We start from the raw sequence: 17,620 nt of genomic DNA, 5'->3' as shown, positions 1-17,620 counted from the left end.
ACAATATGTTAGACAGTAGGACATGCTTACTTGTTCCTCAGCCACAAGCAAGGGATGTGTAGACTCTTCACCTACTGAAGGCAGGCGTGCACTTCCCACAGAAGGATGTCTGCTTGAAGGATGGGATGAAGCGTCTCCAAATGAGGGGTATCGGGGATATCCATTAGGTAAGTTCTGAGCAGCAAACCCTGGAGCTGAGTTTTTGTTTGTTTATCAGTTTAAGAAAGGATACAGGGGTAGGGCACAGAGAATAAAAATGAATGAGAATACAATCAGCACTGAGAGGTTTAAGGAAGGTGTTTCTGGCAAGACGTATGAGAAACCAGAGCAAAACAGCGTACCCCCTCCACTCTAACTTTCCACTCACATTTTAAATAATATGAAACATTTAATGTTTTCATATTTAAAATATTAAAAATGTTTATAATTATAGCTAACAGTTTTTTAAAACTCACAACCACTATACTTACGTTAGCCAATGGTAATTCCTAACAATTTATAGATTAAATAACCATAATCTATAGTTTATAATAGAAGAAGGAAAATGGACACTTACTTGTAGGTGTTCGAGGTGTTCTGGGGACTTCCAATTCTGTCTGATGATTATTCCTTTCAACAACTGGCTCCTCCACTACATTTATACTATTATTCTGCATAATCTCTTGCAACATATTAAATAATTCTTCTGCACGAGCACACTTAAAGGCAAAGATTCCTACAAATACAAACCAGAAGAAAAAAACGGTCACCGCATCTTTAAAAAAGACACAGGCGCACCTGTCGAAGAACAAACTTGTCAAGTAAGCATTCCATGCACCAATAGCAAGAAAAGCCTTTAAAATAAATGTCTGATAAATTAATTATATTCCCTGTTTCAAAACATAAACCCAGAAGAAAGTTCACAGAATAATTTTCATTTGTCCATGGGTGATGGCTCAATATAAGGAAGACAAAAACAAGATTTGCAAACTTACTCTAGTCTGCTTTTTAACAGCAGGGGGAGCCCAACTTACCATTACCAAGGGAATTCTTTACCACTTGACAGGCCCTTGCTCTGGTTTACAACCATTACCTTGTTTAGTTATTGGATTACCGCTGCCCTCTGATACAGAAGAAATTTGATGCGACAGAGGTCATGCAACTTGCCCAAGGACTTTCAAGAAGTAGGTAGCAAAAAATAAAACTACGTTCTGTTTGACTCCAAAGTTTAGGTTCTTTCCCCTGAGTTATAACAGTAAAGACACATAGGCAATTTACTGGGACTAATCATTTACTTACTGCAAATCTTAAAGTTAATATGAGCCAAAATTCTGGACATAGAAAACATGCTTAATAAATGCTTGATAAATGAATACATAGTGTACTATGCCTCTTTTTTAAATAATCCACTTATTTGAGAATTTTTTTATTCTGGATAAAAGTAAAACATTAAACATTACATATAGAATAACTGAATTATAGAATGATATTTCAAATATGATAATGTTTGGAGAAAAAAAATAAAGGCTCTACCTACCTTGTCCAGTTTGACACCTTCGACCACTTTCAAAAGAAAAGAGATTCGAATCATAGCCATAGCGTCGGAGGCAGAGGTAGTGCCATTTTACCGAGTCACGTTTGCGAGTGTATAAAATCAGTTCCGTGTCTGTAAGTTCCATTATGCCAGAACCTAACTCATTCCCATCATCATCCACATTAATGACCTAAAAAAGAAAGTTTAATTAGTGCTAACTTAATGCTCCCGCTTGACAGTTATGCACATATTTCACTAATTTGTCAGGAAAATGTACTATTGCTTATTGGTTCAGTTATGGTTCCTTTGTTAGTTCATTCAACAACCAATTGTGTGTTTAGGGCATGGACTATGTAGCAGTGTTAATACCCAGTTCATATCCCCAAAGAACACACATTCCCACTGAGGAGATAAGATATACAAACACGAACAGCACCACAAAACTGTAAATGCTTAACTAACAAATGAGTGCAAGAGGCTGCAAAATGCAGGAACTGTGGCGGAGGGTTGTTGGAGAAGCCTTCACATAAGAAGAGGAGGGACTTTAGCTGGGCCTTGGGTATAATTAAATTTAGACAGGTAATAAAGTTAAGAGGGAGAACTGGTGGGTCAGGAGTTAGGGGGCACATCCTGAAGATGCAGTGCTACAGCAGAGACAAAGAAGGTATGTTTCAGAGAGATCAGGACAGGACTGGCATTGAGTTCATGTAAGGGAAGCCTTTGCACTGCTCAGTTTCAGAAAATGGCCAGAGACTATAAGGAACAGATAACACTTAGGGAGAATTTACTATACCCCTGGGTTGGGCAAAGTGCTTTACTTGTGTTTTTGTCATTTAATACCGATCCTAAACTGCAGGTAATACTATTTTCTCCACTGCACACAAATGAACAAAGACTTAGTGATAATGTAACCTGCCAAAGGTAACAAAGCTATGAAGCAAGAGGGTTGTGACTTACACTTAGGTTTGTGTGATCCAGAGGCTATGATTTACAGCAGAATGAAGTCAGAATATGAGAGATTAATGACTGTGGATGAGTAAGGAATGGAGCACTTAGCATCTAAGTAACAGAACACCACTGAAGTTTTAGAAGGATGAAGGAGGAAGATTAATTTGATGTCAACTGCAGGATGGATCACAGAGGTGACTGAAGATAGAGTTCAGTTATGAAATTGTCCAGGCATTAAACAATGACTGGAAGCTGGTGACGGGACTGAAGAGGCACCTATAAAGTGGCATTTTAAAGACAATATTATCAGTAGGTCATTTCAAAGAGGGCTGATGGGACCAAATCCATGGCCTCTTATCCCTGTGACCAAAGATTGAGCTCTTCAGAGGATGTAACAGTCACTCATTAGTGCTATGTTTTCCTGACGGAGCGACAAGATTTAGGCACTCATATCCATGATTGGTGATGTCGAAAGGTAAAAATAAATGTAAATGTCTTCCAAGTTAAAAAAAAAAAAAGACAGTATTATCAGAATTGTGTGGCTCTAACTGGATATGGAAGACCAAAGGAAAAGGAAAAGAGGATTTCACACTGTCAGTAAGAAAATGTTGTCATCATTTGTTAAAACAAGAAAAGGCAGAATGGACAGAAAGGAAAATAAAAGGGTCTGAAGACAAAAGTGAGGAAATAATAAGACATGTTAATTAAGTGAAGTAAAAGAAGAGCATCCAGATAGACAGTGAGAGCTACATCTCAAGCAGTTTTTACTGACCTTAAACTTGTTCCGATGGTTATCTGGGACAGTGTCTTTATCTGGACAGCTACAACAGCTACCCATGGCTTCTTCAGAAGACCATGTGAGCACTACATGAAAGATAATTTGCAAAAAATTATTAGATGTAAGATACAAAAGTCATAAAACAGAAAAAGACACTAGAAATCATCTAACATAAGCCCTGCGTTATTTTGATGAGGAAAATTAAGCCTAAGGAAGTAAATGGCTAGAGCTAGATTTCACACAACTAGCTGGAGAATTTTGCTCAGCAACAAGAAGAATAATTCTGTGCGGGAGACTTCACAGAAATCTCAAATTTAATTTGCAAAGGTCCGCCTATTTTAAAATTATCTAAAAGAAACCAATTTAAGTTCTCATACATGACACTATTAAAATAAAGTCATTCATGGAATTAACCCTTTATGGCTTATTAGGAATTTCAGTCCATCTTTATTAATAAATTTCCAAAAGGATGCTAGACTTCTGGCTTGGCAAGTATTTTGATTCATACCATGCATTGTAGTATTCTTTATGTATCCCACCAGACAAAATTGGTTAATAAGACACAAAAACAAATCTGGAATAGTTAAGAGAGAAAGACAACTCAAAATTCAAGCTGTAACTTAACACAGAGAATACTGGCAAAACTGAAAGAGTGTGTCTATCTAATCCTTTCCCACAGAAGGTTAGAGATAAGTGGTTACAGTGACATTAAGTGTTCAAGAATACTGCAAGTGAACAAAGGAAAAATTCAAAACTTCACTTACAAACAAGGGAAAGAATGAGAATGGATGTGACAGTATTTGAAAAAAGGGGAAAAGAAGGAAGCGTAAGAAGCTACTAAACATTAAAAACATAAATCTGATTAAAATTTGCCTAAAATTCTTCAGCAGATCTTCACTACCTTCAGGAAAAAATGCAAAGCTCATCAGTATGACACATGGTCCTTCACAATCTGGTCTCTGTCTACAAATCCAGTCTAACCTCTTCCCTCCTCTTTGCTTCAAGTCCTACCCAGCCATACTAAACAGTTTCCCCAGAGCATCTTGTTCTCTCACACCCTTCCATGCTGCTCCTTTCTCAAGGTTCAACTTCAGAGTACAGTGCCTTTAGGAAGCCTTCTCTGACTCCTACCTACTGGGCAAGTTATATTCCTTATGTACCCCCAAAGCACCCTGAGCTTTCCAGTATCACAGCATCTTTCACACTGTTTACTCAGTAGAAATTGTGATAGACTGTTTACTTATCTATCTACTTCCCTCCACTTTGAGCTCCTTCCCAGCAGGGATGGACTTTATTCATTCTTGCATTCCCTGTGCCTAACACAATACCTAGCACACAGGAGGTGTTCTAAGTCTCTTGTGAGCTGAATGAACTGCACTAAAGGAAAATAAAGAATGCTGGCAGGTGTAAGGATTAAGCAGATGAAAAAGGATACTAGTATATACACCAAAAGAAGTGATAAGTAAAATGGTGAAGTTAAATTAAGACTCATATTTGGTGGTGTCCTCGCACTGGTGAGAATGGCCATCATTAAAAAGCCTACAAATAATAAATGCTGAAGAGGGTGTGGAGAAAAGGGGACCCTACTACACTGTTGGGAACATAACTTGGTGCAGCCACTATGGAAAACAGTATGGAAGTTCCTTAAAAAACTAAAAAGAGAATTGCCATAAGATCCAGCAATCCCACTCCTGGGCATATATCCAGAGAAAACTCTACTTTGAAAAGATACATGTACCACAATGTTCATAGCAGCACTATTCACAACAACCAAGACACAGAAGCAACCTAAATGTCCATTGACAGATGAATGGATAAAGAAGATGTGGTATATATACATATAAAATGGAATACTACTCAGCCATAAAAAAGAATGAAATAATGCCATTTGCAGCAACATGGATGGACCTAGAGATTATCACACTAAATGAGGTAAGTCAGACAGAGAAAGATAAATACCACATGGTATCACTTATATGTGGAATCTAAAATATGATACAAATGAACTTATTTACAGAACAGAAACAGACTCACAGACATAGAAAACAAACTTATCGTTACCAAAGGGGAAAAGGGGTGGGGGAGGGATAAATTAGGAGTTTGGGATTAGCAGATACACACTACTATAAATAGAATAGATAAACAACAAGGTTCTGCTGTTTAGCACAGGGAACTATATTCAATATCTTGTAATAAAACATAATGGAAAAGAATATGAAAAATTATATATATATACATATATAACTGAATCACTTTGCTGTACACCACAAACTAACACAACATTGTAAATCAACTATACTTCAATTAAAAATGTGAATAAATAAATTTATATAGGGAAAATGTGTGATGACATAAGGATAAATAAAATCTTGTTACATAAAAGAAAAAAAAAAGATTCATATTTGGTGTCTTAATATGCCAGTTAAGTATAATGGTATAAAGATGACTAAGTCACAGGATGTACCTATGAAGAGCCATGAGTCTAAAGGGAAAGACAGAGATGTCAACAGATAATGCATTATGATAAACCTCATATTAGAATATAAGAAGAGTTCCATGGGCACAGAGAAGGAAGCAACGAACTTTCTGGGTTAGGAAGGGCAGGAAGCACCATTTGAGCTGGTACTTTAAAAGGTGAGCAGAAACAGTGTGCTAGGCAAAAAACAGAAATAGGCACTTGAGACAAGATAAAAAATTAGGTGCAAAGATAAAAGTCATGAAAGGTGGCACTGTATTCAGGAGAAAGTGAGGCATCTAGTACGACTAGAGCGCAGGGTAGGCTGTAACACAAGCATGAGCCAAACCATAAAGCATCCTGAACAACAACCTAGGGATCTGGGACTCCAATTAACTTGAAGCTAGCCTGCCTCCAATGTCCCTGTAGTCAAATGGACATGACTCTATCATGGTACTTATCACATTTCTACTGTAATGTTGACCTGTCTCACCGCCCACTTCACTGTGATCTCCAAGAAGATAGGAACGGTGTTTTCTGAATTTTCTAGGGCACTAAGCATACTGTTTGACATAGCAGATATTCAATAAATGTTTAATTTTTAAAAATTAGTAAGTGTTTAATAAATTAGAAGATGAGAAGGTGGCCAAAAGAATATTTCAAAAAAAAATTTAAAGCAGACAGATAATTGATAGAAACAAAAAAACAAACAAAAAGTCTTCTTGAAATTGCTTATCCAGCCTCACCACTGAATACAAAGAGCTAAATGATTATTACAGTGTGGCTTTTGCCTGAAAAAATAATGCCTCAAGTAAATATTTTTCAACTATTTCTCAAAAGAAGTAGAAAAAGCATTCTTCCACTTGACACCTTCACAGGCTACCTGTTAAGGCAGCACCTCCGATTTTGTCAGGGATATATGAATGGTGGTACAACCTACTTGGGGACTCTATTCACATTGAATGCTTCAGTTCAGTACAAAAATAGTTAATGAAAAGCCTACCATGTGACATGAAATCCTTGTATGCCACTCCAAAGAGAATGAATTTCATCCTACACAAGGTGAAAAGCCACTGAAGTATTTTAAGCAGGAAAGTGAGGTGGTCAGGAATTCATTTTAGATACTTCCATCTGCAGGGTAATTTTAAGTGGGAGTTTAGCTCAGAGGAAGGGAAGCCAGTGAGAGACTACTGAAAAATGGAATATGCCAAAGACTTAAAACCAGAGCAGCAATAGTAGGAATAAAGATGAAAATAATGAATTTAAAAAATACTTAGGAAAACAAGTCTGCAGCACTGAGTGTCTGGCTAGGTATACAGGAAGTAAGAGGCAGTTTTCAGGGCGGCAGATGAAGGGTGCTGGTTCCATTACCTGAAACAGGAAAAACTTTCTCAGGTCTTCAAGAGGAAGTGATGGTGGTTAGTTCAGTTTTAGACATGTTAAATTGAGATTCCAGAGAACAACCAAACAAAGACTTACAATAGAGAGGTAAGTACATCAGAATGGGTTTGAGGAAAGAGGTAAAACATTGGGACACATGGTATTTGAAACTATAAAACAGAAGACCCTGATCAAGGACAGTATAAAGAGCAGTCTGCAGTTAAAATTCTGGGGAACACAAATGTGCAAATATTGGAGTAGAGAAAAACAAGTGAAGGAGAAGAAAAACAATCAGAATACTACAAACTAAGAAATGAAAGTGTCAAGAAGGAAGGTTCTATCCATAGTGGAGTGTTAGGTAGAGGCAAAGCCATTCAGCAGTGAGCAAATGGAAGATAAGGAAGTAGTCCTCCAAAGAATAGAAAAGGCTCTTTCAAGAACACAGTTGGAAAGGAAAGCCTAAAGTGATAGGGTATGGTTGGACATGGTTTCAAAATAAAATATGTTTCTTGAGTTATTTATTGTTTTAAGATGACACAGATTTATGCAGGTTAGTAATCAGTATGTCAGTAAAGGTTAAAGAATATAGGAAAAAACAAAGGACACAGACGGCTACAGGATGGATCAAGACGGAGCGGGGAGGCTAGAGAAGATGAGTTCCGGGGCCCAGACTGAGAAGTCTGCCCAGAGAGGAAGGAGTGCCTTGTCCTCTGAGGAAAGAGGGCAGAAAATAAGGATGGGTGGAACAAAGTAGAGAAGCTGAAATAGATAACATCTATCATCCTAAATTTCTTTTGTAAAATAGAAGGCAAGTTTGCACAATGAAGGACTTGAGGGTTATTCTCTGAGAAGCTACCCAAGAAAGGCAGCAGGATTATTAAGTAGGCTATGCTGAGACTTAGCAGAAGCTGGAGAGGAAGATTATGCTATTTTTCTAGCTGTACTCAGCAGTCCAGAGGGTAGACAGTTCAACTGACCCAGGGTCAGAAGGTAAAAGGACAAGGAAATTAAAGGATATTGGCAATATAGGGGTTTGAAGTGATGGGCCATCAGGTCTGCTCAGGAAAGAAGCAAGAAAGAAGAGGGCTGATGAAATGGAAGAAAACGGAGAGAGGCAAAAAGGAACAGGAGGCCTCAGTAAGGCTGAAGAATAGGCTTAGTTAGTACGAGTGAGGCTGTGAAACAGCTGGGACTACAGGCAGTTGTAGTCAATTTTCCAGCACAGAAGGAGATTTTTAATGTGGAGTTTTCACCCACATCTCTGACTCCTCCTCCTGAAGCATGAATTCCCAGGCAGGAGGAAAGGCAAGACACTAGATAGTCTGCATTTATGACAATCAGATTAATACCTGGAGAGCGTCTGAGTTATGTAACACCCAATAATATGCACGAATACCTGTAAACACTTGATGAGAAACCACGTGATCTCATCATCTTACCCAGTCAAGTTTATAACTCAGCAGAAACACAAAAAGACGTACTATACTCCCTCAAGAAAGCCACATAGGAAAGTAATAAGGGTATATGCAAGAACAAAAGGTAGCTTCTGTTTGGGAAGATCAACATTGCAACAACTGTGCTGGGTATTTTAAATTAGTAAACACTGTCATATTTAATTAAAGCCAATTGTCCTTATTTTTGGGGAGTGGGAGGTGACAACATATCAGGAGGCAAAATAACTGCATTCAAGAAAACATTATTAAAATCTCTAGTTTAAAAAATGTAATTTGTGGACTTAATGATTTTTTTAAAAGTAAAATTCAACTTACCTAGATCTGGCCATTAATATTCTTAGCCTCTGCTGCAGCATCAGGAGTTTAATCATACTTCAAAACACCATGTTTTCTTTGTTTGCTGACTTAACCTACAATTAGCAAGAAAAAGTCAAGAATTTGTTATTTCTTTAAAAACAGTTTTCCTTATGAGACTTCTGGCAGCACTGTTAGTTCAGTCAATCTATTTAAACAAACTAAAAAGACTGAATTTTTGATTAAAATATATATAATTTATAAGATCTATTCTAAAAATTAATATAATGTGTACACGGTACCATCAACACAGCCTTTTCAAAAGAAAAGTAAAAATGCAGTAGCTTACGTTCCATGATGTTTGGATATCAGGACCTTTAGAAGCCATTGATTTTAGCTTCTCCACGACAGCTATGACGTTAGACAACACACTTCTCAATACTTATCTCCACAGCCATAAAATGAGAGGTTAGACTAAACTACCTCCAAGGTTCCTTTCCAGCTCTAAAACCCCATTTTAGCCAATGGCAGGCTAATTCTCCATATCCAGTCACATCTCTTAAACCTCACTGTCCCTCCTGCCAAAGAGTTAACTCTTTAGAATCCACCTTCTGTATCTTCTAATCCACAAAAGACACCCCCAGAATCAAATCCGAAGAGTCAGTCATCAGAAAACAGTATGAACAAGCATGCCATAGAGTCACAGGATAATGATATAAATACAATAAATTACAATCTAGAGTTTTAAGAGATTTCAATATACTTCTGAAAATTTTCTGGTTAATTTATTCACTTTTTACAACACAGAAAAAAAAATCAAATTCACTCAAGCACGAGCACTAGCATTTACTAAATAGCTATACTACAGTAGGCATGCTAGGGGTTTTACAAAGAGTCTCATTTTATTTTTTTATTTTATTTTTTAATGAAATGAATTTCTTTTATTGAGAAAAAAAGAGACAGTAATAAACGCTGTATGAGTGGTGCCAACCAAAAACTTAAGGAGCGCTGAGAAAGTCAGAGCAGTTTTGTTTTTTTTTTTAGTTTTTTGAATTTTTTTTTTAATTTTTGAATTTTATTTTATTTTTTTGTACAGCAGGTTCTTATTAGTCATCAATTTTATACACATCAGTGTATACATGTCAATCCCAATCGCCCAATTCAGCACACCACCCCCCCCACCCCCCCACCACTTTCCTCCCTTGGTGTCCATACGTTTGTTCTCTACATCTGTGTCTCTATTTCTGCCCTGCAAACTGGTTCATCTGTACCATTTTTCTAGGTTCCACATATATGCGTTAATATATGATATTTGTTCTTCTCTTTCTGACTTACTTCACTCTGTATGACAGTCTTGAGATACATCCACGTCTCAACAAATGCCCAATTTCGTTCCATTTTATGGCTGAGTAATATTCCATTGTATATATGTACCACATCTTCTTTACCCATTCGTCTGTTGATGGGCATTTACGTTGCTTCCATGACCTGGCTACTGTAAATAGTGCTGCAATGAACATTGGGGTGCATGTGTCTTTTTGAATTATGGTTTTCTCTGGGTATATGCCCGGTAGTGGGATTGCTGGATAATATGGTAATTCTATTTCTAGTTTTTTAAGGAACCTCCATATTGTTCTCCATAGTGGCTGTATCAATTTACATTCCCACCAACAGTGCAAGAGGGTTCCCTTTTCTCCACACCCTCTCCAGCATTTGTTGTTTGTACACTTTCTGATGATGCCTATTCTAATTGATGTGAGGTGATACCTAATCGCAGTTTTGATTTGCATTTCTCTAATAATTAGTGATGTTGAGCAGCTTTTCATGTGCTTCTTGGCCATCTCTATGTCTTCTTTGGAGAAATGTCTATTTAGGTCTTCTGCCCATTTTTGGATTGGGTTGTTTCTTTTTTGAATATTGAGCTGCATGAACTGTTTATATATTTTGGAGATTAATCCTTTGTCCGTTGATTCGCCAGCAAATATTTTCTCCCATTCTGAGGGTTGTCTTTTTGTCTTGTTTATGGTTTCCTTTGCTGTGCAAAAGCTTTGAAGTTTCATTAGGTCCCATTTGTTTATTTTTGTTTTTATTTCCATTACTCTAGGAGGTGGATCAAAAAAGATCTTGCTGTGATTTATGTCAAAGAGTGTTCTTCCTATGTTTTCCTCTAAGAGTTTTATAGTGTCCGGTCTTACATTTAGGTCTCTAATCCGTTTTGAGTTTATTTTTGTGTATGGTGTTAGGGAGTGTTCTAATTTCATTCTTTTACATGTAGCTGTCCAGTTTTCCCAGCACCACTTACTGAAGAGACTATCTTTTCTCCATTGTATATCCTTGGCTCCTTTGTCATAGATTAGTTGACCAAAGGTGCATGGGTTTATCTCTGGGCTTTCTATCTTGTTCCATTGATCTATGTTTCTGTTTTTGCACCAGTACCATATTGTCTTGATTACTGTAGCTTTATAGTATAGTCTGAAGTCAGGGAGTCTGATTCCTCCAGCTCCATTTTTTCCCCTCAAGACTGCTTTGGCTATTCGGGGTCTTTCGTGTCTCCATACATATTTTAAGATTTTTTGTTCTAGTTCCATAAAAAATGCCATTGGTAATTTGATAGGGATTGCATTGAATCTGTAGATTGCTTTGGGTAGTATAGTCATTTTCACAATGTTGATTCTTCCAATCCAAGAACATGGTATATCTCTCCATCTGTTGGTATCATCTTTTATTTCTTTCATCAGTGCCTTATAGTTTTCTGCATACAGATCTTTTGTCTCCCTAGGTAGGCTTATTCCTAGGTATTCTATTCTTTTTGTTGCAGTGGTAAATGGGAGTGTTTCCTTAATTTCTCTTTCAGATTCTTCATCATCAGTGTATAGGAATGCAAGAGATTTCTGTGCATTAACTTTGTATCCTACCACTTTACCAAATTCATTGATTAGCTCTAGTAGTTTTCTGGTGGCATCTTTAGGATTCTCTATGTATAGTATCATGTCATCTGCAAACAGTGACAGTTTTACTTCTTCTTTTGCAATTTGTATTCCTTTTATTTGTTTTTCTTCTCTGATTGCCATGGCTAGGACTTCCAAAACTGTGTTGAATAATAGTGGGGAGATTGGACATCCTTGTCTTGTTCTTGATCTTAGAGGAAATGCTTTCAGTTTTTCACCATTGAGAATGATGTTTGCTGTGGGTTTGTCATATATGGCCTTCATTATGTTGAGGTAGGTTCCCTCTATGCCCACTTTCTGGACAGTTTTTATCATAAATGGGTGTTGAATTTTGTCAAAAGCTTTTTCTGCATCTATTGAGATGATCATATGGTTTTTATTCTTCTATTTGTTAATATGCTGTATCACATTGATTGATTTGCGTATATTGAAGAATCCTTGCATCCCTGGGATAAATCCCACTTGATCGTGGTGTATGATCCTTTTAATGTGTTGTTCGATTCTGTTTGTTAGTATTTTGTTGAGGATTTTTGCATCTATATTCAGCAGTGATATTGGTCTGTAATTTTCTTTCTTTGTAGTATCTTTGTCTGGTTTTGGTATCAGGGTGATGGTGGCCTCATAGAATGAGTTTGGGAGTGTTCCTTCCTCTGCAATTTTTTGGAAGAGTTTGAGAAGGATGGGTGTTAGCTCTTCTCTAAATGTTTGATAGAATTCACCTATGAGGTTATCTGGTCCTGGACTTTTGTTTGTTGGGAGATTTTTAATCACAGTTTCAATTTCATTACTTGTGATTGGTCTGTTCATATTTTCTATTTCTTCCTGGTTCAGTCTTGGAAGGCTATACCTTTCTAAGAATTTGTCCATTTCTTCCAGGTTGTCCATTTTATTGGCACAGAGTTGCTTGTAGTAGTCTCTTAGGATGCTTTGTATTTCTGCGGTGTCTGTTGTAGCTTCTCCTTTTTCATTTCTAATTGTATTGATTTGGGTCCTCTCCCTCTTTTTCTTGATGAGTCTGGCTAATAGTTTATCAATTTTGTTTATCTTCTTAAAGAACCAGCTTTTAGTTTTATTGATCTTTGCTACTGTTTTTTTGCTTCTATGTCACTTATTTCTGCTCTCATCTTTATGATTACTTTTCTCCTACTGACTTTGGGTTTTCTTTGTTCTTCTTTGTCTAGTTCCTGTAGGTGTAAGGTTACATTGTTTGAGATTTTTCTTGTTTCTTGAGGTAGGCTTGTATAGCTATAAACTTCCCTCTTAGAACTGCTTTTTTTTTTTTAAAGGTTGACTACTTTTTTTAAAAATTTTTATTTATTTATTTATTTATTCATTCATTCATTTATGGCTGTGTTGGGTCTTCGTTTCTGTGCGAGGGCTTTCTCTAGTTGCTGCAAGCGGGGGCCACTCTTCATCGCGGTGCATGGGCCTCTTCACTATCGCGGCCTCTCTTGTTGCGGAGCACAGGCTCCAGACGCGCAGGCTCAGTAGTTGTGGCTCACGGGCCTAGTTGCTCCACGGCATGTGGGATCCTCCCAGACCAGGGCTCGAACCCGTGTCCTCTGCATTGGCAGGCAGATTCTCAACCACTGCGCCACCAGGGAAGCCCAGAATTGCTTTTGCTGCATCCCATAGGTTTTGGATTGTCGTGTTTTCATTGTCATTTGTCTCTGGGTATTTTTTGATTTCCTCTTGGATTTCTTCAGTGATCTCTTGGCTATTTAGTAACGTATTGTTCAGCCTCCATGTGTTTGTGTTTTTTACATATTTCCCCCTGTAATTCATTTCTAACCTCATAGCATTGTGGTCAGAAAAGATGCTTGATATGATTTCAATTTTCTTAAATTTACTGAGGCTTCATTTGTGACCCAAGATGTGATCTATCCTGGAGAATGTTCCGTGCGCACTTGAGAAGAAAGTGTAATCTGCTGGTTTTGGATGGAATGTCCTATAAATATCAATTAAATCTATCTGGTCTATTGTGTCATTTAAAGCTTCTGTTTCCTTATTTATTTTCATTTTGGATGATGTGTCCATTGGTGTAAGTGAGGTGTTAAAGTCTCCCACTATTACTGTGTTACTGTCGATTTCCTCTTTTATAGCTGTTAGCAGTTGCCTTATGTATTGAGGTGCTCCTATGTTGGGTGCATATATATTTATAATTGTTATATCTTCTTCTTGGATTGATCCCTTGATCATTATGTAGTGTCCGTCTTTGTCTCTTGTAATAGTCTTTATTTTAAAGTCTATTTTGTCTGATATGAGAATTGCTACTCCAGCTTTCTTTTGATTTCCATTTGCATAGAATATCTTTTTCCATCCCCTCACTTTCAGTCTGTATGTGTCCCTAGGTCTGAAGTGGGTCTCTTGTAGACAGCATATATATGGGTCTTGCTTTTGTATCCATTCAGCAAGCCTGTGTCTTTTGGTTGGAGCATTTAATCCATTTACATTTAAGGTAATTATCGATATGTATGTTCCTATGACCATTTTCTTAATTGTTTTGGGTTTGCTTTTGTAGGTCGTTTTCTTCTCTTGTGTTTCCCACTTAGAGAAGTTCCTTTAGCATTTGTTGTAGAGCTGGTTTGGTGGTGCTGAATTCTCTTAGCTTTTGCTTGCCTGTAAAGCTTTTGATTTCTCCATCGAATCTGAATGAGATCCTTGCTGGGTAATCTTGGTTGTAGGTTCTTCCCTTTCATCACTTTAAGTACATCATGCCACTCCCTTCTGGCTTGTGGAGTTTCTGCTGAGAAATCAGCTGTTAACCTTATGGGAGTTCCTTTGTATGTTATTTGTCATTTTTCCCTTGCTGCTTTCAATAACTTTTGTCTTTAATTTTTGCCAATTTACTATGTGTCTTGTCGTGTTTCTCCTTGGGTTTATCCTGTATGGGACTCTCTGCACTTGCTGGACTTGGGTGGCTATTTCCTTTCCCAAGTTAGGGAATTTTTCGACTCCAGTCTCTTCAAATATTTTCTCGGGTCCTTTCTCTCTGTCTTCTCCTTCTGGGACCCCTATAATGTGAATGTTGTTGCGTTTAATGTTGTCCCAGAGGTCTCTTAGGCTGTCTTCATTTCTTTTCATTCTTTTTTCTTTATTCTGTTCCGCAGCAGTGAATCCCACCATTCTGTCTTCCAGGTCACTTATTCGTTCTTCTGCCTCAGTTATTCTGCTATTGATTCCTTCTAGTGTAGTTTTCATTTCAGTTATTGTATTCTTCATCTCTGTTTGTTTGTTCTTTAATTCTTCTAGGTCTTTGTTAAACACTTCTTGCATCTTCTCGATCTTAGCCTCCACTGTTTTTCCAAGGTCCTGGATCATCTTCACTATCATTATTCTGAATTCTTTTTCTGGAGGGTTGCCTATCTCTACTTCATTTAGTTGCTTTTCTGGGGTTTTATCTTATTCCTTCATCTGGTACACAGCCCTCTGCCTTTTCATCTTGTCTCTCTTTCTCTGAATGTGATTCTTGTTCCACAGGCTGCAGGACTGTAGTTCTTCTTGCTTCTGCTGTCTGCCCTCCAAATAGTCTCATTTTAATCTATATATTAACTTGAGTTAACAAATATGATTGATACCCAAAATGAACATTTCCAAAACCGTGAGCCCACACACAAACAAAATTTTTCGTTCTGGACTTATAACCTGTATATAAAATCAGCGGTTCAGCCAGGTGTTTGCTTACACCCCTTGTGAGCTGCTGCTACACCCCACATTAGGGTGGGCAGCAACCCACTGCCTTTTCCTTAGCTCAGCTTTTTTTTTTCTCCAGAAGCTTAACATACATCATGCTTTGCCTCTGGCTTATAAAACTGTCCATCTAATTCTACCATAAATCATTTCTCTATGTGATGTTTGTCTAGCTCTCTCTCTTAAGAGATTTTAGCCAATTAACTAAGAAAAATCTCTCTTCCTCTTTTTATTTGTTCCTCTCATAAGCATCCCACAACCCCTATCTTGAAATGAGTTTATTCATAGTAAATGTGATTAAGAGAAGTGAGAGTGATCCATCTATACCCCTATATCAAGGGAAAGCTTTGAAATGAAGTTAAACATACAAAAGAATCAGTGTGCCAACATATAAAGCTCTTGAAAATATTAAAAATCCTGTCAGAAACTCTCTCTCACCTTCAGATCTTTTTTTTCTTTTTTCTAATTTTTAAAATTGTGGTAAAATACATATAAAGTTTACCATCTTACCTATTTTTAAGCATACACTTTAGTAGTGTTAAATATATTCAATATTGTGCAACCAATCTCAAGGACTTTTTCATCTTGCAGAAATGAAACTCTATACCCATTAAATAACAACTCATTTCCCCTCTGCCCAAATCCTGGCAACCACCATTCTACTTTCTGTTTTCATGAGTTTGACTATCCTAAATACCTCATATAACTGAGACTGTACACTATTTATCTGTTTGTGCCTGTCTTGTCTCACTTAGCATAATGTCTTCACAGTTCATCCATGCTGTAACATGTGTCAGAATTCCTTTCCTTTTTAAGACTGAAAAATATTCCACTGAATATATACCAACACTTGCTAATCCATCCATCTATCCATGGACATTTATCTATGTTCTGGCTATTGGAATAATGCTGCTATGAACATGGATGCACAAATATCTCTCCGAGACCCTGCTTTCAATTATTTTGGATACATACCCAGAAGTGGTACTGCTGAATCATATGGTAGTTCTATTTTTAATTTTTGGAGAAACTTCCATACTGTTTTCCACAGTATATCTTTTTTAGAGAAATGTCTATTCAAGTCCTTTGCCCATTTTTGAATCAGGTTGTTCTTTTGCTGTTGACTTTTAGTATAAGTTCTCTATATATTCTGGATATTAATCCCTTATCAAATATATGATTTGCAAATATTTTCTCCCATTCTGTGGTTGCCTTTTTCACTCTGTTGATAGTTATCTTTTGAAGTAAAAAAATTTTTTTTCATTAAGTCCAATTTGTCTACTTTTGCTTTGGTGCCTGTGCTTTTGGTGTCACATCCAAGAAAGCATTGCCAAATCCATGTTGTGAAGCTTCTGTCCTATGTTTTCTTCTAAGGATCTCATTGTTTTATGTCTTATATTTAGGTCTTTGATCCAATTTGAGTTAATGTTTGTATATGGTGTTAGGTAAAGGTCCAAGTTCATCTTTTGCATGAGGATATCCAGTTGTCCCAGAAGCATTTGTTGAAGACTCCTTTCCCCAATGAATGGTCTTTGTACCCTTTTCAAAACTTATCTGACCACATATGTGAAGGTTTATTTCTGGGTTCTCTATTCTATTCCACTGGTCTATATGTCTGTATTTATCCAGTACCACACTGTTTTGATTATGTGGCTTTGTAGTAAGTTTTGAAATCAAGAATTGTGAGTAATCAGTTTTAAGACTGTTTTGCCTATCCAGGGTCCCGAGATTCCATACGAATTTCAGGATAAGTTTTCCTGTTTTTGAAAAAAACATCATTGGGATTTTGACAGGTATTGCAATGAATCTGTAAATCTCTTTGCACAGGACTGATATTTTAATAATATTGTATCTTCTAATCCATGAATATGGGATGTGTTTATTTATGTCTTCTTTGATTTCTTCAGCAGTATTTTGCAGTTTTCATTGTCTACGTTTTTTAATTCCTAAGTATTCTATTCCTTTTGATGCCACTGTAAAAGGAACTGTTTTTGTAATTTCCTTGTCAGATCGTTCATTGTGAATGTACAGAAATGCCACTAACTTTTACATTTTGACTTTGTATCCTGCTACTTAGCTGAATTCATTTATTAGTTCTGAAAGTATTTTTTGTGTGGAATCTTTAGGGTTTCCCACATATAAGATCATCTCGCCTGCAAA

The 17,620-nt window shown here is 37.0% G+C and overlaps 1 protein-coding gene and 1 non-coding gene across 9 annotated transcripts in view; one reads left to right on the top strand and one right to left on the bottom strand.

Annotated features, from left to right (window-relative positions):
• FRS2 (fibroblast growth factor receptor substrate 2) overlaps nucleotides 1–17,620 on the bottom strand; it is a 121,437-nt gene that overhangs the window by 6,866 nt on the left and 96,951 nt on the right. For all 8 annotated transcript variants that reach the window (XM_068560342.1, XM_068560339.1, XM_068560341.1 and 5 more), the window contains 5 exons: nucleotides 8,844–8,938; nucleotides 3,234–3,325; nucleotides 1,517–1,703; nucleotides 557–715; nucleotides 31–194 (listed from right to left, as the gene is read on the bottom strand). In XM_068560342.1, the coding sequence (XP_068416443.1) occupies nucleotides 31–194; nucleotides 557–715; nucleotides 1,517–1,703; nucleotides 3,234–3,299 (576 nt within the window). In that variant the 5' untranslated portion in view covers nucleotides 3,300–3,325; nucleotides 8,844–8,938. The remainder of the gene's footprint in view (nucleotides 1–30; nucleotides 195–556; nucleotides 716–1,516; nucleotides 1,704–3,233; nucleotides 3,326–8,843; nucleotides 8,939–17,620) is intronic.
• Nucleotides 2,773–2,899, top strand: LOC137775982 (small nucleolar RNA SNORA25). Its single transcript, XR_011076107.1, has one exon. It is a non-coding gene; the product is annotated as a small nucleolar RNA SNORA25 (small nucleolar RNA).

The sequence above is a fragment of the Eschrichtius robustus genome, chromosome 13 (assembly GCF_028021215.1).
Source record: "Eschrichtius robustus isolate mEscRob2 chromosome 13, mEscRob2.pri, whole genome shotgun sequence".
Classification (NCBI taxonomy): Eukaryota; Metazoa; Chordata; class Mammalia; order Artiodactyla; family Eschrichtiidae; genus Eschrichtius; species Eschrichtius robustus.
This window is presented reverse-complemented; position numbering and strand designations above follow the sequence as displayed.